The sequence below is a fragment of the Penicillium pulvis genome (assembly GCF_028828015.1).
Source record: "Penicillium pulvis strain IBT 33274 chromosome Unknown contig_12_segment0_segment0, whole genome shotgun sequence".
Lineage (NCBI taxonomy): Eukaryota > Fungi > Ascomycota > Eurotiomycetes > Eurotiales > Aspergillaceae > Penicillium > Penicillium pulvis.
The window spans coordinates 3,827,969-3,850,751 of record NW_026643072.1 but is presented as its reverse complement, the minus strand read 5'-3'; the positions used below and the strand labels follow the sequence as shown (position 1 = coordinate 3,850,751).

At 49.1% G+C, this 22,783-nt stretch overlaps 8 protein-coding genes across 8 annotated transcripts; 5 read left to right on the top strand and 3 right to left on the bottom strand.

Annotated features, from left to right (window-relative positions):
* Positions 1 to 106: 106 nt before the first annotated feature.
* N7503_002663 (Zn(II)2Cys6 transcription factor domain-containing protein) lies at positions 107 to 1,777 on the top strand (the record flags this gene model as incomplete). The annotated part of the gene is made up of 1 exon (XM_057062210.1): positions 107 to 1,777. The coding sequence occupies one exon, from the start codon at positions 107 to 109 to the stop codon at positions 1,775 to 1,777; it is 1,671 nt and encodes a 556-aa protein (XP_056926172.1).
* A 160-nt stretch (positions 1,778 to 1,937) lies between these two features.
* On the bottom strand, positions 1,938 to 2,807 carry N7503_002662 (uncharacterized protein; the record flags this gene model as incomplete). Its single annotated transcript, XM_057062209.1, has 1 exon — positions 1,938 to 2,807. The coding sequence occupies one exon, from the start codon at positions 2,805 to 2,807 to the stop codon at positions 1,938 to 1,940; it is 870 nt and encodes a 289-aa protein (XP_056926171.1).
* Positions 2,808 to 3,380: 573 nt separating this feature from the next.
* On the bottom strand, positions 3,381 to 4,930 carry N7503_002661 (TFIIH/NER complex subunit TFB2; the record flags this gene model as incomplete). The annotated part of the gene is made up of 3 exons (XM_057062208.1): positions 3,381 to 4,596; positions 4,667 to 4,754; positions 4,807 to 4,930. The coding sequence occupies 3 exons, from the start codon at positions 4,928 to 4,930 to the stop codon at positions 3,381 to 3,383; spliced, it is 1,428 nt and encodes a 475-aa protein (XP_056926170.1).
* Positions 4,931 to 5,133: 203 nt separating this feature from the next.
* On the top strand, positions 5,134 to 6,226 carry N7503_002660 (PaaI family thioesterase; the record flags this gene model as incomplete). The annotated part of the gene is made up of 10 exons (XM_057062207.1): positions 5,134 to 5,160; positions 5,226 to 5,266; positions 5,334 to 5,346; positions 5,409 to 5,474; positions 5,594 to 5,636; positions 5,694 to 5,765; positions 5,838 to 5,884; positions 5,943 to 5,961; positions 6,011 to 6,089; positions 6,141 to 6,226. The coding sequence occupies 10 exons, from the start codon at positions 5,134 to 5,136 to the stop codon at positions 6,202 to 6,204; spliced, it is 471 nt and encodes a 156-aa protein (XP_056926169.1). The 3' UTR covers positions 6,205 to 6,226.
* Positions 6,227 to 6,393: 167 nt separating this feature from the next.
* On the bottom strand, positions 6,394 to 10,792 carry N7503_002659 (uncharacterized protein; the record flags this gene model as incomplete). The annotated part of the gene is made up of 4 exons (XM_057062206.1): positions 6,394 to 6,821; positions 6,888 to 10,364; positions 10,426 to 10,526; positions 10,584 to 10,792. 4 exons carry the CDS (start codon positions 10,790 to 10,792, stop codon positions 6,394 to 6,396), a joined length of 4,215 nt encoding a protein of 1,404 aa, XP_056926168.1.
* Positions 10,793 to 11,030: 238 nt separating this feature from the next.
* On the top strand, positions 11,031 to 13,250 carry N7503_002658 (THO complex subunit THO1/HPR1; the record flags this gene model as incomplete). The annotated part of the gene is made up of 4 exons (XM_057062205.1): positions 11,031 to 11,270; positions 11,346 to 11,424; positions 11,484 to 11,602; positions 11,664 to 13,250. 4 exons carry the CDS (start codon positions 11,031 to 11,033, stop codon positions 13,248 to 13,250), a joined length of 2,025 nt encoding a protein of 674 aa, XP_056926167.1.
* Positions 13,251 to 18,472: 5,222 nt separating this feature from the next.
* On the top strand, positions 18,473 to 20,382 carry N7503_002657 (homeobox domain-containing protein; the record flags this gene model as incomplete). The annotated part of the gene is made up of 4 exons (XM_057062204.1): positions 18,473 to 19,044; positions 19,102 to 19,239; positions 19,305 to 19,936; positions 20,024 to 20,382. The coding sequence occupies 4 exons, from the start codon at positions 18,473 to 18,475 to the stop codon at positions 20,380 to 20,382; spliced, it is 1,701 nt and encodes a 566-aa protein (XP_056926166.1).
* A 1,623-nt stretch (positions 20,383 to 22,005) lies between these two features.
* N7503_002656 (putative copper resistance protein Crd2) lies at positions 22,006 to 22,451 on the top strand (the record flags this gene model as incomplete). Its single annotated transcript, XM_057062203.1, has 3 exons — positions 22,006 to 22,165; positions 22,223 to 22,318; positions 22,381 to 22,451. The coding sequence occupies 3 exons, from the start codon at positions 22,006 to 22,008 to the stop codon at positions 22,449 to 22,451; spliced, it is 327 nt and encodes a 108-aa protein (XP_056926165.1).
* Between the last annotated feature and the right edge of the window lie 332 nt (positions 22,452 to 22,783).

Here is a 22,783-nt window from a genome sequence, read left to right as displayed (position 1 = left end):
TTTGCATTGAACATCGATTATGCATGAATCACTCAATCGAGACCATCAGGCCCGGAATAGAAAGAAGGTTAAGTCCGGCTGCAAAACGTGCAAGTAGGTTCTACTGATGGACCCAACATTGACTGTTTTAACAAGCTCCCAAAGGACCCGCCGCGTGAAATGTGACGAAAGCCGACCAGCATGTCGACGCTGCGTCTCTACAGGCCGGGTCTGTGATGGCTATGGCATCTGGGGAGGCGGTGGGAGCCCATACGGCCAGCCGCAGACTAACCGAGCGCTCTCAACATACTGCACACCGGTTCCAGTCGGTAGCATGACCAGTGAGGAGCAGACGTATTTCGACTGGTTCATGGCCAAGACGACCAAGAAGTTTGCCGGGCTGTTTGCCTCTGACTTCTGGGAAACCCTCGTCTTGCAGGCAAGTGCCCAGGAACCTGCCGTGCGTCATGCGGTGGTCGCCTTGTCAGCAGCGCATCGATTCGATCACAGGAGCGAGCCGTGGTCTCTTCCCTCCACCTACGGCTTCGATGCCGAGCAGTTTACCTTGCAACAATACAACAAGGCTATTCACCACTTACGCTTGATGACAGGGAGCACCCAAAAAAATACCTTGCGCGTTGCCCTGGTCACATGTATGATCTTTGTTACGTTGGAATACCTGCGTGGACAGTATCAGATGGGTAGCGCACATCTAAGATATGGGATCCAGCTGCTTGCGAGTATCTCAGCACCAAAGCCTCGATCAATCATGTCTCCAAGCATCCTGAGTCCGGCAGAAGACTTTGTCCATAATACGCTGATCGATTCATACTCTCGTCTGACAATCCAGGCTGCTATGTTTGGTCATGTTCCTTCCCATATGTGCACTGTGATACGAGATCCTCAAGTTCACGCGATCACATACACCTTTAATTCAATTCTCGACGCTCGACAAACGCTGGACGACCTTCTGAACAGAGTTCACTGCCTAAAAAGGCACTATTATACTCTCAGACTATCCCAACCCCAATCGGCAACAACCGACCCGGAAATTGTGGAGACCCAACGAAAGATCATAACAGACCTATCTCTTTGGCGAAAGGCATACAACGCCTCAATAACCCGCCTGGAAGAAGAAGCAACCCGCAAAGACAAATTTGGCCACATTTTACTTCGCATATACCACGAGATGGCGACAATGATGGCATCGGTCTGTCTATCCGATGACGAGACGATCTTTGACAACCATACTGAAAGATTCCTGGCAATTTTAAAAGGATTCATCGACCTATGGAATTTCTGGGCAGACGCTAGCATCCGGATCAAAGGACTCAAGCATATCTTCAGTACTCCTGAGTCTGATAATGGATGCCACGGGTTCACTGTCGAGTCTGGGTTCATTCCTCCTGTTTACTATACCGCGCTGAAATGTCGTATTCCTCGAATTCGACAGCATGCTCTGCGGATTGTACGGGCTGCTCCCCATAGAGAGGGTGTTTGGAATGGTCCTCTCTTGGCTCGTGTCTTGGAGGAGGTAATTAGTATTGAGGAGGGAGGGGCTTATACTGAGGATATCATTGTGGATGAGGATATGTACTTGGAAATGCCATCTCCTAAGGATTTTGCTTTGCCTGAGATCGAGGCATCGAAACGTATATCAGACGTGGCGGTCATTCTGCCAGATCAGGTGAAAGGTGATACGTTCATGAGTTACAAGAAGCAGGCTGAAGGTGGCCAGTGGGAGACCTATAAACGCAAGGTAAAGCCTGGCTGGATGGAATGTCCAGGACCTCGGTAGGTACCCGCTTGAGCAGGATGGATAAGAAGGCCGAATTCTAGAAAGCATTTATAAACTTTATATTGTAATGTACGGAATTTGTTCTGCCCACGATAAGCTCCTTTACCAAGTGCTTACGATGGATGAAAGCTGGCAGGAAATACTAGGGTATGAAACCCCCTCAGACCATGGGAAGGCCGAAAGACGACAATGGGAATTTGGGATACGAGTCATCTTGTGCCGTTGAGGAGAAAATGTCGCTCATCAGTACAGGATCCTCTTGTTCCAAGGGTAAGCACGGGCCTAGGCCCTCGGTAGTTTCTATGTTAGCCGAGTATGCAAATTGCCAAAAAGGGGTATCGGAAAGTCCCGCCGGAGCAACTGGGCTTGTCGATTCTTTCGACTTCGCGGCTTTGGCAAATACTTGAGAAGCCACTCGAGCCCCGGCCGCAGCCATATCGCTGAGTTCGGCCAGCATTTGAAGTCGACCGATAGCTTGTTCTGCGGCTTGCATGGCCTTTTTGTACGTCAATTGAGCCTGAATGCCTAGTATATTCGTGTTTACATCTCCTTGATCAAAGGGGAAGTCGACGTGAAAGCAAAGAGAAAGTAAGAGAACGGCAGCTTCGAAAGTGTTGAATATTATGGCAGTAAAACGGGTATAGGAGCCTCCGAACATTGAATGGAGGGCAGTGACAGCCTCGAGTTCTTTCAATGCAGCCATTGCTAGTCTTTGTTTTTGTAATGGAAGGAGCACTCGCTTGTACGGAGCAAGCCCCGCGATATAATCAGGCTTCAGCAACAAAAGCGGCCGGAAGTTCCAACAGACTGAGTCGAAGATGGCAATATAAAGAAGTTGCCTCTGCATCGGTAGCTTTGGAAGAACATTGTCCCATGCCGTATCCAGATGAGCTATTGCAAATGCCGCATGCAAGCTGGGGAGATATTCAGCACAGAGTTTGTCGTATCTTTGCTCGCTTCCTGTTGGATCATAGTCACAGTTTCGCGGTGACCCAAATCGCCGCCAAAATTGACCTAGCTGGACTTGCATGAGCCGTTCGGGCTGCAAAATGTCGCGCAAATTGGAGCTACTGTTATTTGCCTTGTGATTGCTAGCCAGGCTTTCCAGTCAAATGCCGTGAATAATCTGAACCAGGTTCTGGAAGGCCAGGGATTCAGCCAGGCCGATATTCATGGTGCTGTCGCAGGGGCTCAGAGCACTCTATTCGAAAAGCCGAATGGCGATCTACGAATTGTGGCTATTGGTGCAATTACATCGGCGATGGCACGGGCGTTTGTAATTCCACTTGTGGCTGGCGCAGTGAGTACTATTAGCTCATTGCTGATGAGCAGAGAAAGGCTTTTTGGATAAGCTAGGCCTATGGGCATGAACGGGAAACATACAAGCTTTCTTAGGTCGGAGGAGGGTACTAAGACTACCTAATGTAGTTGTTCTATGTGTAAAAAAATTGATATGAACCATTTGGTATGAATTGCGAGCTCATTATGTCGTTAAATGCCTATTGCAGACCCAAGCAACGCCACCCAAGTATCGGCAAAATAAATGCTTTTTCAATCCCATTAACCAGTACCATGCGACCCCTGAGACTACCATCTCGTGACCCTATCTCCGCTGCCTGAGGAAAGAAGCTACCTGTTCATGGCGTGAGACGAAGAACATGCGCTTTTTATCAGACTTCCAAACCAATACACCGATCTCCGCAGCGTATCTGCAAGGGGCTTCATATTCAGCCGAATTGGTGAAGTCTTTGAACAGAAAGCCTGCTGTGGCCCTGAGACGGTCACGCTCAAGCTGCCAAAGACGAATCTGATCGGTGACAGTGGGGGGAAGCACGGACGGTAGAAGAGATGTGTTGTTTGCCGCGGCATATTGTTTCCGCAGCTGCGGGTGGGCATGCGAGTGCAGGTAAGAAATAATTTGGTCGGCTGTGATACCAATGTCAATAGCTCGGCGCACCGATTGACGGGTAATTTTTCCCGTCACCAAGTTAGGGAAGCGGTATTTCAGACTCGTAAAGAGGGAGATGAGCGAGATCTGGAGGGGGGATGACGTGTATGCGTATAGGCGGTAGTTGGTTTCGATGATGATAAATCCCGAGCTCGAGCCGCCTGTCTGACCGCCAGGTCCAGTCAAGGAACCAGAACCTGGGGTACCCAGTGCGCTTGAATCAGAAGTCAAGGTTGTGGCTAGTCGTGTGGGGTAAAAACGTGTTGCTTCAGGAGTTTCTTGGTAAATGATGCCAAAATCCGATAGGTCGGTGAGAGTGCGGAGTTGGGTGGACGTCATTCCCGCCTTCTCGTAGGACTGGCCCAGTTCCAGACTGCTGAGCAAGAACAAGAATGAAAGCACCTCGACGCTGTCCATGCCGAGGGAATGGGCACTCTCGACGTAGAGAATCATGATGTGCCAAACCTGGGTGTTGACGTCTTGCAGCACAAAACCGAACCCATCCTTTGTGATATCCACGCGCCCGCCCCTGATTTCAACGAGATTACCAGCTTGAAGCAATTGTTTCACACCCTTGCTCAGGTTCACCATATCACGGTTTCCAGTGAGAGCACTCGTTCCGACCATGTAACCCAAGACGCCTTCCCATTGTCGTCGACCGTATTCGTCCAAATCGTGGATTGAGACTTTAGTTTCGTCTGGAATCTGGGAAAAGACACCAAAGGACTGGGTGTCCTCGGAGCCAGTGAGAGCTTGACGGAGCGATGACGCGAATGGATTGGTGACCATGTAAGCCCGAGCATTGTCTTCGGTTCGAGTGGTGGACAAGATATGAAGCCGGCCTAAGATCGATAAGGCATTATCTCGCTGTCTTTGTCAAGTAAGGACCAGGCGGTTAGCTCGCCTTGCATCTGGGAATCTTCAGGATCACGCGCGCTCACTTCTTGCTTTCGGCCTTGACCCAAATTTCGAGATCAGCTGTAGGAAGGGGGTCCTTCAAATATAGCAAGGCCATGACAAAACATTTTGCTATCCTCACAGTTAGTTTAGTCGACACCAAGATTCAGAGAGCTCCAGATACCCAAATCAGGCAGCATGCGCCGGAAAATGGCGAGTGCAGTAGATGGTTGCCTGTACAACTGAAGAAAGGTCGCACCAGGCAGACCCTCCAGGTACTCTAGAGGTCGAGACGTAGGTGCAGCCATGTTGATGACCTTAAAGACCTGGCGCCTCTGTACCTTGCCGAAGGAGCATTTTGCATCAAAGAAAGCTTAGTGAAGTCATGACCGATGTAGTCCGGCGGGCGCAGCGGCCACTTTGTGCAGTTCCCGAGATGGGACGCGACAACTGCCGAACTGCGTCACTGCCTCACTTCTTCTCGTTGAATAAACAATTGCCAATTACCAGAATGACAACTCTTAGATTTGTGCGGTCGGTGAGTCATGTCTGATGCCGAAGTTCCTTGATCATCAGACCTCTGCTAATGTATGTTTCCTCCAGGTTTGGGAGTCCTTCCGGGCTAATTCGGGCCTAGAGCCTCGGTAAGTGAAGTCGACGCTCTACGTCTAAATGTCAATCACTGATAATTTTCTCTCGTGTTGCTTGAAGCCTCTTGGATAGTGTATGCGAATACTTAAGTAATCTTTTAAAGCGGTTGAAACGAATGCTTATTTCTCTATCTAGCTCCGCGTCACTGCTGCTCGACCTGGAACTGTCAACTTCGAGCTAGAGGTTCAGAAGCAACACACTGTAAGTACACAGACATGGGAAAAAGCAATCTTGATTATCCTATTCTGGGAGGAACAATTTTGATTCGCCTTTGGTGAATCTGCCTCATACTTGATCTAATTGGCTAACCATGTTTATAGAACCGCTTGAACATCCTCCATGGAGGTACTATTGCAAGCATGGGTAAGCTTACCTGAATCTGCAAACCGAGGTAGTATCTAAGCACTGATTTTCTTTTAGTTGATCTCGGTGGATCCTTGGCGGTAGCATCTCGTGGTTTGTTCTCGACCGGCGTGTCGACCGATCTGAATGGTAGGTTCATTATGAGAGGGAGCCTGGTATGAGTCCAGTATATTCGTTATGCTAATGATTATTGGGTAACAGTCACATACTTGAACTCCGGTGGCAAAGTCGGTGACAAGATCATGGCAGTAAGTAATCATCACGGCCCCTTCCAAGCAAAGATAACCTAGACTAATGCGGATATAGGAGGTCACATGTGACAAGTGTATGTGTAAACTTTTCACGTACGAAAAATCACATCTAACATTTTCTAGTCGGAAAAACTCTTGCGTTCACGAACATCAAGTTCACTAATGATAAAGGTGATATTGTCGCCCGCGGCAGCCACACCAAGTGAGTACTCGATTGCCTTGCGCTTTCTACGTTTCAGCTAATCAAGTCCAGGTATGTCACTTTGGCCTGGAGGGACCCACAGAATATCGTGGAGGAGATCAACAAGATTAAATAATGGCCTCGTGTCTACTCAAGAGCGATCTCAGTTGTATAGAATATCACTTCCTATGACATACGTCGGTAGTCTATGTTCATAGACATTGCACCTCACAAGTAAAATAGGCATCACAATCGAATATCCTTTATGCGGAATTTAGCCCAATCCGCTTCTTTATCAATCAGCACAAGTGCTGTGTAAACATGTTCATACAATATCTGCATCCTCGTCTTCATCGGCACCCATCATATCCTCATCTTCGTCTAGAAGACCTTCCTCACCATTAGGGGCAGCATCATCAATGATCATCTCTCCATCACCCATAGCCTTAACCTTGGCTTGCGTCATCTCGAACACATACTGACCGAGATGTTCGACTCCTTCCATAGGGGTGCCCGCGACGTCAGCGTCCAGCGCTCGAGTGGTTGGGAACATCTCACCCGGAGCAAGCATCAACTTGTCGGGGCGTTGCAAAAGACGATCAAATGCAGGCTTAAGCTCGTAGCAGGATTCAAAGACCTCTCGGCGACCAAGAATGTATAGACCCAGCCGAGCACGTGACAGGGCCACGGTCAGACGGCGGACATCGCGCAAGTATCCAACAGTGCGGGTGCGAGTCAGCGAAAGGATGACGTCTAAAACACAACGGTTAGAATGGTGCTACGCAAAATGGCATAAGTGATGTTGAGAGTTGAACTTACAATCATTCTGTTCTCCTTGGTACCGATCCACAGTTGTCACAATCTTGGGAAGACCAAACAGTGGGTTCTTAGCACAGCGGTGATTCAATACATCCCGGATCAAAGCCGTTTGTCCAGCATACGTAGCCAAAATCGAGATCTTCGTGGCTGGGTAACCCAGCAGACGCATATACTGGTACAAAGCCACCGCATACTCTGCTTCGCCCAGATTCTGAATGAAGTAAGGAGTCGGCTCGCGTTCGCCAGTGCCTTGATAATCAGGAACATTGATGAACTGATAATCGAATTGGAAGCCAGCGTTCGCCTGCTGGAATTCCGGCAGGGTTTCCACCGATGGGAGATCGCCCAACTCTTGGTAGCGCCAGCGGAAGAGCTCTGCAATACTTGGCCGGGATCTGCCTTGCTTGTCCAGAGTTATCACGGGCACACCTAGTCGGGCCAGGCGGAGAAACAGACTCTGCTCGAAGTGCGCGTACTGTCGGAAGGCCATATTCTGGATGATTGGAGAATTCTGGAAATGATCTCCACAGAGAACAACACGCTTAAGAGGCAGTTCGCCGTTCTTCATGTTTTGAAGAGCGGTGGGGATGAAACTCTCCACTTCGGTAATCTGAGCCGCCTCTTCCATGACCACGTTATCATAGTGGAAACCCAAGTCCGCAATTTCCTGTCGGCGCATTGCTGCGTGTGTCGATGTCATTGCAACCACCCGGGCCTCTTTCAATAGAAGGTAATTAGCTTTATCCCGAGGTTGTCGCAAAATCTCGAAGGGTCGAATATCTTCGAGCTCGGTGAAGATCCGATCAATGTGTCTTTGACACCCTGAGGCAACATCCAGTATTGTCTCTTTCGAGGCATCTGCCTCAAACAGAGGCTGAGGTGCATTCGAGAAATAATCATGGAATGGGAATGAGGCGACAATATCCTCAGTGGAAATTTCTTCGGAGTTGGCTCTATCCCAGAACTTGGCCCATGCTGGTTGAACATAGACCATGTTGAAGTAGCCCGCGGTCTCACAAGAGTTCCCGTGAGCCCCTTCAGCTCTAATCGATGCCGCCAGTCGCATGACTTCTGACAAGTAATTGGTGCGGTTATCAAGGAACGATTCAACTCTACCATGTTTGCTGTAGTTGGAATCAGTATCAAGCTCTTCCTCACCATGGCCCAGTCGCAAAAGATGACGCTCGTCAATATCTAGAGCAACAATCTTTTGGAAAAGCTGGTTGAGCGCCTGATTGCTGTGTGCAACAAGGAGCGTGCGCTCTGTGGGGAAATTGTGGTAGAGGTTATTGATAATTTGGGTAGCAACGTCGGTTTTACCGGTTCCAGGTGGGCCAACAATGACAGTAAGGCCTGGCTGAGTACCGGACGCGATGGCTTCAACCTGGGCAGGTGTGAATCTCACCGTATTGTGCTTAGGAGCATCAACAGGGTAGGGACCAGGGTTCGGCAGCTTGTATGATGAGACACGTATGGTACTGGGGCCCTGCTCTGCTTGTCCGGCCTGGTCTCGACGACGTTTCTTCGCCGGGGCGGAAGCTTCTGTAGGCTCATTCTCAACGGATTCAAGAACATAGGGAGGACCGAAGCTGGCTGATTCGGATCCAGATGGTTCAATTGTCTTTCCGGGAAAGCTTTCCACCAGATGGGACCAGTCCAAGAAGGTGTCACGGAAATCAACAGATTGGAGACGATTAGGCAACTGGGTGTACTGAGCACCTGCAGGATCACCATACCCGAGGAAGATGTCTTGAAGCCACGGAGGGAGTGTCATATCAGACACAATCAGCTTTTGCATTGTCTCCAAGATTGACTTGAAGTTGTTCTCTCTGCCCTTCCGTCTCGCAACCACATTGATCAAAGAATAAATATCCGGCTTCCCTTGAGCATGGAGATCTGTGTCGGCCTTGAAGGACGCGGCGTCTAGATTAACAAGAAGTTTGCGGACCCGCGGGCGAGACTGATAACCATTTGTTTGGCCACTAGCTGGCTGTCGCAGCTGACGGCCTTGTTCATCAAGAACTTGCACGATTTCCGCTGTACGGAGGTGAGTCATGCATGGTCCTTCCGCGGCAGTATCATCTCGGGTTCCCGTCTGAATTGGTGATGAGGATTGAACAGCCAACATGTAGACAACGTCATCTGGGCGGAGGGATTCCCATTCCTTACGGACGTTGTCTGCCAGTCTGCCCACTTCAATTGCGATCTCTGCACGAACGAAGGCCGGGTTTGGTGAACCCACCTTTGCAGGAGCAACTTCGATAATAGCAGGCTTAGAGATAGGGATTGCCATACGTGAGAATCCCTCAAAGCTCAAGCCTCCATTACGGTTCGCTCGGGGTTGCATACGCTTGACAAGAGCTTCCATGTCCTTGCGAATCTGGAAGAAAGCCTCGGACCTATACAGAAGGAAGGATCGCCAAAGGAAGTCTCCGGTGCTCAGGTATTGTAGATTCAACTTTGGAATCGCCAGGGGCCTGGATCCATCGTAGGTCTCATTTCTCAACAACGCGGGGTCGTAGAGGCTCTTTTCGGTGGGAATCACACTCAACTGGGCTGCAACTTCCTGGAAGGACAGCTTGCGCTCATAGAAAGAGAGGAGGACTTCCGAGCATAGCTGGCGATCTGAGATGATGTTGGATGATTTGGGGTAGATTGTCCGGAATCCCAAATGAGAGCACAGGCTCTGCAGCTCTAACTCGTCCAAAGAGGATAGCTGCCCTTCGAGCTCAATCCGCTTATCAATTGATCCCAAGTTAGAGAGCGCGAGAATCATCAGCTTATCTTTGAAAAATTTCATAGAGGTTCTCTGCAGATGAGCAAGCTCCTTGCAGTGCAAATCATACACTGCCTGGGGGGATAAAGCATCTCCTGAGTAATCATCAATGGCAAAATTGATGAAATGCTTGAGAAGCTCGTAGAGATCGCGGAAAAGGGCATTCTCTGGTGTGCGGTACAATTGCGACAAGCGAATGACAGGTAGAAGATTGAGGTCCTTGAGAAGCGTATTGGCATAGCGCCGGGTAGGCAGCTGGCTCAAAAGGTCTACAAGCAGCTCCAAAAATCGCTCACAATACAGCAAATTCTCTGTCTGTTGCTTCTCTGGGCCGTTCAATTTCTGCAGGAAATCTAGCAGCATAGTATACAGCCAAGACCGTTCGAATCGGCTCTTGGCCTTGGTAGCCTCATCACCCGCGTCGTATCGCTTTCCTGCGGCCTTCCATGCCTTTTTCAAAGCAGGAGATTTGGCAATAACCCGATCTCTGGCATCGTCGCTGGCCAAGTTGTGCCAGATAGAGATGGAAACAAGCGGGGCGCATTCCTTTCGGATCAGGACGTTCTCGAGGGACTGGAAAGCACCGATGATGAAGGAGATAATGGACATGCGCGAATGAGTTGGTAGTGAAGGGTCGATGCTCATGGAAAGAATCCGATGGAAGAGGCTTGAGAAGTCATCGCTGCGGTCGGAGAAAATGTCTGCATTACTGTCAGTACGCGCCCAATTTGGCGTACTCGCTTTTTTATCACATTCACTCACCCCAGATAGGCAGGTGTTCGCGATATTTCACGCTGACGATAAGTGTGATCAGAAGGACGTGGTGATTGGAAGCATCTTCAGTGTAGGTCGGCCAAAGGAACCTGTACGTGAATGAGTTAGCCCTGCGGGCATAGGAAGAATCATCGCGGGCAGCATACTTCTCTAGAACATTCAGATTCTCTAGGATTAGAAGAGAGCGAGTGTTGAAACCCTCTGCTTCTAGCGGATCCCACAATTGCTGTTTGATCACATCGGGTTTGGCCTTGCGGACCTTCGCATTCAACCAGTGAGCCTTGGCCAACTTCACCCACGGGCTATCCTCGCGAAAGTCCACCACCGTCGGTCTGGATTCGAGACTCTGCGCCATCGCAGTACTCGATTGTCCCTGTTGCTAGACTGGGGTTGATCGGGAACGTGAGGTGGAGCAGCGCACGTCGGGAGTCTCAAGTTGAAGCTGGGGGAGCTTTTTCGGAAAGTCTTGGCTTTTCTCTCCGCCGAGCCGCAACCACACCCCCTTCACCTCTGTCACAGACCTTGTGTTCTCTTTTCCTCACCACTCTCACTACAACTGTACCCCGTCACCTTTCTCTCTGTCTTGATCCAAGATGGCCTCGTTGGAAGTTGAGGCGGTTCAAGTCTACAGAGGTCTGGTGAACGATCTTCTCGACCGCGCGGCGCAAATCAAGACTGACAAACAGATCGAACCCCCGTTGACTGAGGCGCTTCTGGGCGATCGTATCTGGCAACTTCCAGCCGATGATGGGGCCTCTGGGAAGCTCCTGAACCAGCAGACCCAGCTTGCTGCGGTTGAGATTGCTTTTCGCGAGAAGTTCTACCATACCCTGGTACGGCGCATCCGCTTTCTTCCCCAAAGCTTGATGACATTGAAAATGCTAATGACTCGGCGGTTCCCTACTTAGGCTTCCACCTCTATCAATGACCCCTCCTTCATTCATATCTGGAACCTCCTTGATCTTGTGTCCATTTTCTCTGACAATGGTCCGTCGCCTGATACCACAACCGACCCAAACCTAGATGTCCTTGCTGACACCCACTAGAACAATGCGAGCCGGGTCTCATCTTCTGGCTTATTGAGGAACTATTGGATAGTCAAACAATTGACGGTTGCCGGAAAGTATTTGACTATCTGGAGTCGCGTCGAGAGCGAAACATTAAGGTACGTAGACCCTTCTAATACCCGATTACTCGAGGATCTCAGCTACTAATTCTTATCAAAGAAACATTTCAAGCAGAAGAGCCTGATCATTCTCCGATCTTGCAATGAACTTCTCCGCCGACTATCACGAGCAGAAGATACGGTCTTCTGCGGACGGGTGTTTATCTTCCTTTTCCAGAGCTTCCCACTCGGCGATAAAAGTTCAGTCAACCTCCGGGGAGAGTTTCATACAGAGAATGTCACCACCTTTGACGAAATTGCGAAATCGACCGCTGAGAACGACGATGTTGATACCAGCATGACCGACGAAAACGATGGTTCTGTTACACCCGATGGACAGCAAGATCAAAGCAACAAAGATGACGGAGCTACATCTGAGATTCCTAAGGTCGTTGTTTCCCGTGGTCGAAAGGAGAAGCCAAAGGAAAAGGTGGATCTTGACGCCCTCTATCCTCTGTTCTGGAGTCTACAGTCCTATTTCTCATCTCCGAGCAAGATGTTTGATGCTGAGCGCTTCGCATCTTTCAAGACTGGCCTCGAAGCTACATTGCACGCCTTCAAGAACATCAAAACTGATCTTGGGAATCAAGGCCCTGCACGGTCAGAAGAGGCGTCAAGGTCTCACAAGCGAAAACGAGGCGATGAGGCCGAGGTCGGCACAAGTTTCAACCCCAAGTACCTGACTAGTCGAGATCTTTTTGATCTTGAAGTTAGTGATACCGCTTTCCGGAGACACGTCCTTGTTCAAGCTCTCATTCTCCTTGACTTCATGTTGTCCCTCACTTCCAAGTCCAAAGAGCGCTTGGCGGCCCTGACTAACAAATCCGTGCTCTATGGATTTGTGGTGAGCGAAGACGACGCAAAATGGGTGGCAAACATGCGAAAGAGCATTGAAGGCTACCTGCAACAAGGCAATGGTGGAAAGTTCTACTATCGTATGGTGGACACCGTATTGTCTCGGGACAAGAACTGGGTGCGGTGGAAGGCCGAAGGTTGTCCGCCTATTGAACGACCAGCCATCTCAGTGCCTGATTACATGAAGGCGCGAGATGAAGCCAGAAAGACCTATTTCAACAAGCGTCTTCGTCCGTCACCGATGGGAGCGCTAGACTTCAAGTTCCTCTCGGATACCGAAGCATTGGCCAACATCGAACGCCTCAAGGAATCTGACCGGTTTTCTGTTCCTGCTACTGAGATAATCATGAAGAATATCTTGAATGATGAGATGGACATCGACATGGCGATGACTGACGAGGACAAGGAAACCGCCGTCCGAGCTAAATCCAGTAAAACCTGGCGTATTCTCCGTCTGGCGGCCAAGTCAAAACTGTCAGCATTTGACAAAATTGACGATGGCAAGAATCTAGAGGTTCTCTTTGAGAGCCCCGCCGCACCAGAAGACACGCCCCAAGCCACGGCAGGACGCGACGATGATGGGAACGAAGATATCAAGGACGCCCCTGAGAAAATCGACGAGGACGCGCAAGAAGCGCCGGAAACACATGAACCCTCCGTTGAGAACGAGAACATCACCGACGGCCCCCGGCAAGAACCGAATCCCGCTAGCGAAGAGACGGCCATTAACCATGGCGCCGACGTCCCTAGCGCGGCTTCTGGAGATAAAACCATGGAAGACTCGACGACCTGATAGCCGTGGCGGGTCTTCCACATGAAAGTTTTGACAGGATGCTAATGGTTTTGGCCCCCTTTCCTCGATTGTGCGGAGCATTGCCCGCAATGGGAATCGCTTGGCGGCCATGGCATTGGGCCAGCCACATTCCATGGATTTGGTCGCTTACGGGATTTGCTTACTGCAGCATCGCAATGCAAGACAAGGCTATTTTTTTATGCTGAAAGCAACAACGCCTTCCATGTGCCCATTATGCCGATGACACGCCTTTCGCCTCACTTGCCGCTTGACCACGTCCTCATGACCCTTCCCTTTGGTTCTTAGCGGCTTCAGGAGAATCCGACCAATGGCTGTCCTTAAATGATGCAGTCGTCTGGCGTTTGCCTACCCACTCTCAATTTTTGGGGAATTGCGAGGCCCGCTGCAGAAAAATCCAAGGCAACCCGATGTCGATCACAAGCAAATCTCATGATTCCCGATCTGTACAGGGCAGAAAAGAGCCTAGCGAGGAAGGCGAGACCGATAACACCTAACTCCGAAAGAAGAAAGGAAAGCGTTTCTTCACCAATAAAGCGGTCTGGGTGGAACTACAGGTGACTTTTGATGTCCAACTAGCTACCGACGTGGGGTCCAAGACTTTTCTAGGATCGGCAACTCTATTGAACCGCGAGGTTCCTGCATGAAATGAACCATAACACTCCAAATTATTCACGTACCTTTTTTTTCAAAATCTTTTTCTGCAATTTACACTTTGTACCTTGTGCAGTAGTCGGGATTCACCCCTGATCTAATTGGAGTGGAAAGGCTGGGGCACGGAACCGTCGCAGCCATGTTTCACCTTGCACCAGACCATTGAACTAAAGTACTGTTGGGAAGGCCGAAGATTGAAGCTACTACGCCTTCGCTCACGATTAGCGTCAAATGGAAAAGTGGAAACACGAGTTTTCTGGCCCCTGACGGATGCTCTAGGCAATTCTCCGGGTTTTCCGTCAGGAGAAGGGGCTACTGGTGTGGATTGTGCTTCGCCCTTATGATGGAGTTCGCAGGAGCAGATTATTCTCGAAGAAGACGCACTGATCGTATTGGGAGCCGTGAGTCGAGAACTATGTGGACCACCGCTTCAGTCGGAGTGTTGCGAAGCTCCACAAGTGGAGAACCAGTCCACGCTTACAGCAGGCGGCATCGTTTTTTTATTTTTCTTTTCCTTTTTCCCTTTTTACGCCTTTCAAAGTTTCTCCGATCTGGAAAACGCACAGGCCAATGTCTAGGAACTAAGGCGGATATTTCAATAGATCCAAAACCGTTAGGCAGAATAGAAGTTTGTTCTCGAAGACCTCGCGATGTCTTCCCAGTTCAGACATATGATCCGTGGAAACAACACGGTCGTCGGTGTCAACCCAGACTTTCCTACAATCGGATTGACCCGCTTGATAGAATGAGCTTTTTTGCTTGGTTTCTCCTCACGTACCTGGTTTCCAACCGGAATAATACATTGGAAAGGTCCCTTGTGCATCTGCAAGGCTTTGACCCAGCCGGTTTTGCCGGCACGAACGTGCATCAGGGGAGAGAAAATACGAAATACTTGTAAGCGATCGGGCTTGCGTCACCCTCGACCCTCCGCTATGACGACGTGCATCTACAGTAAGCGGATGATACGAAACTGAAGGAGGAGTCTTGGCATAGTCCTTTCCACCTCCGAAATTAAAGTTGCCACGCTTCAGCTTTCCACACGATCAGAATTTCGATCGGATTCCCCGCACCGTTTCTGTAGAGACTGTTACGTGGTGATAAGCACTGTCCGAAACCCTACCACCAGGTACAGTAGCATTTTGAGGCATTCGGACCGACGGCGTGCCCAGGTCTATATATCGCGCTAAAATCCCGGTAAAAACCCCGCCACAACAAACCCGGACACGAATACTGGAGTACTCCATTCCAGTTTCTATAACATAACCTTGGAATTGCTCGAAATCCGTCCCCCACACGGAATTGACCGCGTCATAAGAAAAAGCGAAGACAAAGATATGAAAGGACTGAGACTAGTGCAGCGATCGACGGAGGTTTCGGCCGTAGGACTACTCGCCACGCACTGTGATTCGGGATCGCAGGGCTCCAGGACTAACGGGTCCGAGATTTCTCCTCCGAAACCCAGACTAAAGTCAAGTCCCCAGTATGTCTCCACGTTGCCTCGATTCAAAGTCTCCGATGTGTCCTGCGTAATGGGCAAACGGGGCCTGCTCGGGTCCCCACCCACTATTGATCCCGGGTATGCACTGTAGATGTAACTAGCCTACTAGTTTAACGTCCAAGGAAAATAAAAGACTAAAAGAATAACTTTTTAATGGAAAAATAGAATTCTTTTTCGATTTTTTCGATTTTTCCATCCTTTTCATCGGTCATGCTTCTTCTTCAGTGCCACACCCGCATGGGATGACCTCATTTGGGATTCCCATTCAGGAAGAGATGGGCGCTATAGGATAGAGTACGTAGACAAAGACTACAATCAGAAGAAGAAAGTGGATTTTGTAAAATTGTATTGTAGGGGACATTTCAGCAACAGTCCAGACCTACTCTTAGTTAATTAGTTAATTTGTGAAATACTTGGTCCACAGTAAATTTCTGACTCGTCGAACTAATTATCTCCTAAATCCTGTATACAGGAGTGCTTCATTTCCCAACTGTGACTTGAATTGTTTCATGGCTCTGCATGTGGAGATTTCAAGGAGCTTTCCCTCGGTGGGGATGCCCTTGCGACGGCTACTGAGCCACGGGTAACCCTAATAGTGGGTTTGAGGCCCGGACTCCGTAGCATCGGGTGGAACATTCGGCTGTAAATCAGTATTGTATGATTTTCTAAATCATCCAAGACTAGGTGTTTACTCTAATAAACTCAGGGGCGAGCAGTTCCTTTGCCTGCAGGCGGCTCTAACGCAATACGCTCCATGGGGGTTTAATTTATTTTCTTTTTCTGATTTCCTTCTGTTCAATGTTCTTTTTGCTAGTCCGGCTTAGCCGACCACGTTTTGCCCCATCACAGGTTTCAGGGCTCATACGAGACCTGAATTATTATATTGTGGTTGAGACATTCATTGACCATGGGTCGTGGGGGTAAAAGAAATCACAGCTATCACATTTTCATTACTGGTTTTAATCGCTTTAAAATAATAATCATCAATGATTACACTCCCCTCAGACCACTCGGTTGGTTCATATCTCCACTGGGTCAGCCACCTATGCACCCTCTCACATCACACCCATTGGGAGTGGACTGTGGCGGGCAGCACGCTGAGTGGCTGACAGCATTTCCTTGATCGATGTCCCCGAGGGTCCGGCGGGCGTTAGACTGGCCTATGGAGCCAGCACGCCAGCCAACCCGACAGGATTTCCACATGGTGACCAGCCTCAATGCGTGCCGGTGAGCAAGGGTCTGATAGCGGTTGGCTGATGGCCCATGCAGCGAATCGATATCGGAGGGGCTAAGACCACTTCTGCCCATGCCACAAACAGATCGCCCACTAGGTCGTCGGAAATTTTTTCTAATGGTCTGTTCAAGCCATGAACGCCCCCGGGTGAAGTGTGGATTACGGTGTACATCTGGTATCTTCGGCACGGGAAAAAAAGAAGTCTGAGCATCTCATATACTCCGTACTCCGCGTATACTACACAGCATGTGGCGGGTATCCACGAGGTGGGACTTGTGGTTGTGTCCACTTCAACCGTTTCCTTGGGTTATCCAGGAGCTTGTCTGGGTCTTTGACTTTTGAGGAGATTCTAGTCCGCTTCCTCTGTTTCCACACGTTTTTTTTTTCTTTTTTCTTTTTTTTTCAGCTCGGGTTGAACCGCGATTCGCCACACCTAGGATGGGTCTTCCATGTAGTCCTGGCCGTGGTGATTATTCGGGACTGTACGAGCCCTGTGCTCTGGTCACGGCACTTACAATACGTACTCTTGTAGACCAAAAGGTTTTATTTTGCTTTATCTTGTTACCCCGTACTTCTCTTATTTTTCCCACCTACTGTAGACTTGTGGTATTTTTTTCCGTTCCGTGTCTTTCCAGGTGACCAGTGTTGCACCATATACCGGATGTGGGCACCACGATCTAGAATGTGAGATCTTCTTTTTTTCCAAGCCATTTAACTAAGATATCTTATTTCCAATTTTCTAAAGACTAATCCTAAAGAGATCAATTTGCCTCTGGGGTCGCTGATCCTTAAATGACCAGATACAGACTTGTGCACCGATTCCATGCCCATTAGCACCTCGACTACGCCCTTCTACACCCCTCTTTCCGGCCCACTTATTTTCTATTAAGTCTAGTCGAAGAAAGTTTAGAGCATTGGGATATTCCTTGCTTTTTTTTTGCATTGCTTTTGACTTTCTCCTCTCGCCGTTTTGACCGTTGCAAAGATCATCTAACAAAACGTATATCACTTCCTTGTCTAGTCGAGTGGGTGTGGCATACGTTATAGGTGGTCTTCGGTGTCACCAGTGCAAGTCAACTTTGATTTCCCTTTGGTGGACCCTACGTATTTGGCGGCCGTTTTAATATCTGGTGATTATTTCCACTGCCATTTCCGCTTGGTTCCATTACGAGTCTTTCGTCTTTCGATTCTTTACAGTATTTTTCTGGTTTCCTTCCTTTTCCCTGCTTCGTCATTGTTTAGATCTTCGCTTGATCCCTGGTAAAACACCAGTCATAACCTCCTAGCCCCCTCTCTTTCGGCTTTTGCTCAGGTACCATTGTAAAGCCATTGTGGAAGTCCTCAAGTCTGGTTCACCGAATACGTCAAGATCATCATATCTCAGTGATCCGCGATCTAAGGACGCTTTGGTAGCCCCGTGGTCCCGCTCTTGACATTGCACCTGAGCAACTCTCGGCGCCTAAGGATCTACCTCCCCTCTTGGGTCCCCATTTCTCCATTCCACCGGGTATAAACACTTTGATTTGGCTTCACCCTTTACTCCGTTTAATTGCAAAATTAAAGGAACCCTGACCTTATTGCGCAAGCGCCCCGGTACTTCGATCACAGACCCACATTCGTCTCATCTCGGGGAAGGACACCCTGCTTCTTTTGTCCCTTTTTTCCTGGCAATTTTTACTCTTCTTTCTTGTTTCGTGTCGTTGTGGGTGTTGGTCCGGCGCGTTTGACGCTCCTTAAACCGATTCTGTGGATCGTGGATTTGAACGACGTGAGACTATTCCGGTCAGAAGAAAGGGCCCCAAGTCACAAACTCTTACCATGTCAATCGGCGGCCCTTGTCTCTGGGTATCTTCTTTATCCTCGCCTGTTCCCTCTCTATCTGCTGTCACTTCTCATTTCTCATCGGCTTATCACGGTGACCGTTTTTCTTCGCCAAAGACTGTATCGCCGTTGCGAAACCTGCAGAAGGAACGAGAGCAGCGTGCCCCGGGCGGACCATCTGCTACTGTCATGCAACCTGCTGGTGTGAGGGCTGAGAATGCCTTGACGACTTCCCCCATGCCTGGAAGTTCAACTGGGACGGGACCGTATCCCGAGGGAGAAATCCTATCGCGCGGTACGGAAGCCCAACGGTCTACAGCGAGCAGAGAAGCTTTACTGCCTCGAGTCAAGCTCGAGATTCCGGGTGACCGGACAGGCCTTTCCATGTCTCAGCAGGTTGTATCCGATCAACACGGCGAATCGTTGAGCGACAACCAGATGGACTTCGACAAGGAAGATCCTGACAGAGAGTCCACCATCAGTCCTTCCGATGAGAGGGGCGATGCGGTGGGCAGCGACGATGATAGCAAGATGTCATCCTTGGAGAAGAAGAAAATGAAGCGATTTCGGTAGGGCTCATAGAGGAAGAACTGAAATGAAGGCAACTGTTAACACTGATTCTGCAGGTTGACTCATAACCAGACCCGCTTCTTGATGAGCGAGTTCACTCGTCAGGCACATCCAGATGCTGCTCACCGGGAGCGTCTGTCGAGGGAGATTCCTGGCTTGACTCCTCGTCAAGTGCAAGTTTGGTTTCAAAACAGGTAAATCATGGCTTTGCTCTTTCATCGTTCCCGCATCTTGGATCTAACAGCAACGCACCTTGTAGGAGAGCAAAGCTCAAGCGTCTGACAACAAATGATCGTGAGAGAGTGCTCAAGTCGAGAGCCCTTCCTGATGACTTCGATACCACGAAGGTTCTTCGGACCCCTTTTGAGAGCAAATCAACGGGGCCAACTCCCATTGCATCGCCACACGACTATGGGGTCCCGAATCCAGACTTTGCAGCCTTGAGAACGCTACGAACGGACTGCTTTCCGCGTCACAATGAGGAAGACTACCTCGTCTCGCCCCTGAGTTCTGCGTCGACCGCCGGAACTTACATGTCTTCTGCTGGACAGGGACCACAATCCAACATGATGTTCAGTCGACCTGCCGCCTCGGCATCTATGCATGATCTGCACCGGACGATCCGAAGCGACTATTCCATCACCAGATCAAATAGTCTATCAGACGCTCCGTCTCAGCAACCTTCTTTCCACGCAGGGTATCCTCTTCACAATCGATTCGCAGCCCCTTCAAACCCACCAAACATGCCCTATGGAAGGCAAACCATGGACTATGGCGTTCCTCGCTCGAGCCAAATGGTGACGGGATACGATCAGCACCAGCCCTTCGAAGGATCGGTATCGCCAACAGACTCCCAGGGTACACAAATGACATACGACATGGGAAATCTAGGTTGGTTCAGCCCCATCCAACTCAGAAATTAGAGAAAGGAAGAGAGAGAATTCAAAAGCAAAACCCTAACTCGAATGTCACAAACAGGCACCCAGTCACAAAACTACCAATCCCAACTGGCAATGTCTACACCAAAGGATTACAGTGGAATGGGAATAGGCTCCCAAATACCAGGCCATGGTAGACCCATGCCGACTCTTCAGTCCCTTCCGGTCTCTGCCGCTCAAGAATACCGACCTTACCCATATGGCAACCCGACTGTTGGAGCAATCCCTTATTCACAAGCCAACAACACCTCACCTTTAATCCCAACAACATATGCCCCATCCAACCAAGGCGCTACTGCCCACGATCAAATGCAGCAGCATAATCCGCAGACTCTCGAGTCCATGCGAAGCAAATTTGGCAATCCATCTTTCAACTACGCAAACTATATCCAGCAATAAAGTCATACGAGAGGCAGGACCACCAAAAATTGAGACTCTTTCCTGCTCTGTGCGTTTGGCGCCAGACTTTGGGCTGGTACCCCCCTTTCGCTTTTGTTTTGACTTGGTAGCCTCGGGCATTTGACCTATATCAGCGTGTTTTAATCCTAATCTTGTGCAGCCATTTCTCCACTTTTTCCTCATTTTTCACCGTTGGACATTTGACTTTCTTGTTTCTTCATTTACTCTTTCTGTGTTTGACCTTTTCTGATTCACCTGTACATGTTACCATTCTTTTGCCTACATTTGGTTTTTTTTTCAGGGGCGGGCCTACTTCATGCTTGACGCGTGGTTTTTCATTTCTTCGTGGTAACCCACTGTCTATAGCTTTTCCGGTGCACTAGCGTTGATTAAGTCTCTGGCATGAGTGGAAGTTAGTCTAAATTTAATCGTTTGGTTGAACCCAATTTTGTGTCGCGTAATTAGGATTTCGATCCGGTTCCAAGGTTTACGGGTAGATCAATGTTTCAACTAGTAGCGCATTGTTAAGAATTTTCGCACATGTGATGAGTGACCTCGGAATACTCGAGCTGAGACCACCCGTGGCCTGGCAAATTTTCCACCTGAGGTTCCAACTCTAAAGTACATTATACAAGTTAATTTTCTGTGCTGAGAATTGAATTTACATGCACTGCTTTAGATGCCCATGTGTTTATGTGAACCACTCCGAATAGTGGAAGTGAGGGGACACCAAAGTACGAACACCCCGCAGATGTCATGTGCACTTATATATATATATCAACTTGGAACAATGCTACCAGTGATCCAACATTTGGAGTTTATTTATTTTCGTGTGCTAAGTGCCAATCATGCCCATCCATGTGTAGTTAGAGTTAAATATTGCCATTGGATCCACACAACCTTGAAAGAGTGGTACCTGGGGAGGAAAGCCTCCAGGCTGAACCTCGGAAGACAAACGTACACATTTTTAAGGTAGGGACCCGGACCCACTGCAAACAGTCTACCCAAATTATAGCTTAAAGTAGATTTACACTTTCATTTGTGTGAACTCCACGTACTTATGCCCAGGTGTGTTCTGAGTTTGCAATATATTAAGTCACTAAAGATCATCTAGTCTAAACACTCAAACCCAAAATGGACCGCAGCTGCCCAGGTCGTTCTTGAACCTTCCAATTTTCTTTAGATCGGCCCATGTCATGCCAGGGCGATCAGGGAAGTAGACACTACGCTCGCCTGGTCGAATCAAAAGTCTTGTAAAAGTCAGCAAGCATGATCGTGGCAACTCTGACCAGTCAAGAGGCGAGCATTTGCAGCGTCTTGGCGCTCAGCCAATCAGCGATCACCTATCAGCAGGTCACCAGCTCACGTGAGCTGACCCACTGACCAATCAGAGCCACGGTAATGATAATCAAGACAGAGTGACTCTTGGACTGTGACGCATGCAATCAAGTATAAATATTCATGGTCGCGCTTACAGTGATTTGCTTTTTCTTCAGTATCAACTCTATTAACAGACTCTCCAATCATCAACCTCTCAAATTCCGCTATCAACTTTCACAGTTGCAAACCATCGACAGCTCTTCAATCCCAATTCTCCTTCTTAAAACCTTCCCCACCTTCAAAATGGTTCACCCCGCAATGACCTGCTGCAAGACCTCCGGCGCTGGAGAGTGTGTCTGCGCCGCCCAGGCCAAGTGCTCCTGTGGCAAGGAGAGCGCCCTTCACTGCTCTTGCAACAAGGCTTCTTCTGAGAACGCCATCTCTGGCCCTCGCTGCTCATGCCGTATGTTTTACTCCCATAGCTAAAGTGGAGTATCAAATAACTAACTTCCCTATGCAGGCGCCCGCCCTGTTGGTCAGTGCACCTGTGAGCGCTCCGCAACCGAGAACAAGGCCGTTAATGGCGAGACCTGCGCTTGTGGCAGCCGTCCTTCTGGTGAGTTTAGCAACATGATACTTTGCAATTGCTCAGTGAACCGGTCTAACATTGCTTTATAGCGTCTTGCACCTGTGAGAAGGCTGAGGGTGTCGAATCCGCTCTTGAGGTCGACTTCACCACCCGCGCCTAAACGGACTGATCTGTTTTTGGTTTTCGATCGGTTTTCAACATTTTTCCAATCATCAGCATGAATTGCATTGCTATGGGTGTTTTAGTAGGCTGGCTGGCGTTCAGGTGAAGCAAATCGGGTTGCTTGGTTCATAATAATCAGATCCACTTGTGTTGTGGACGAATTTTCATAGTTACGAGTAATGAAAAAAAATATCAAATTGTCAACATGATTTTTGATTTAAGCCTTGAAAACCAGACTGAAATAGATAAAGATCGACTTGCAGGCTGCAAGTCTAGTTTAGTCCCTGGATTGCACCGCCACAGTCGCATCAACGTTGTTCCTGCGCCACA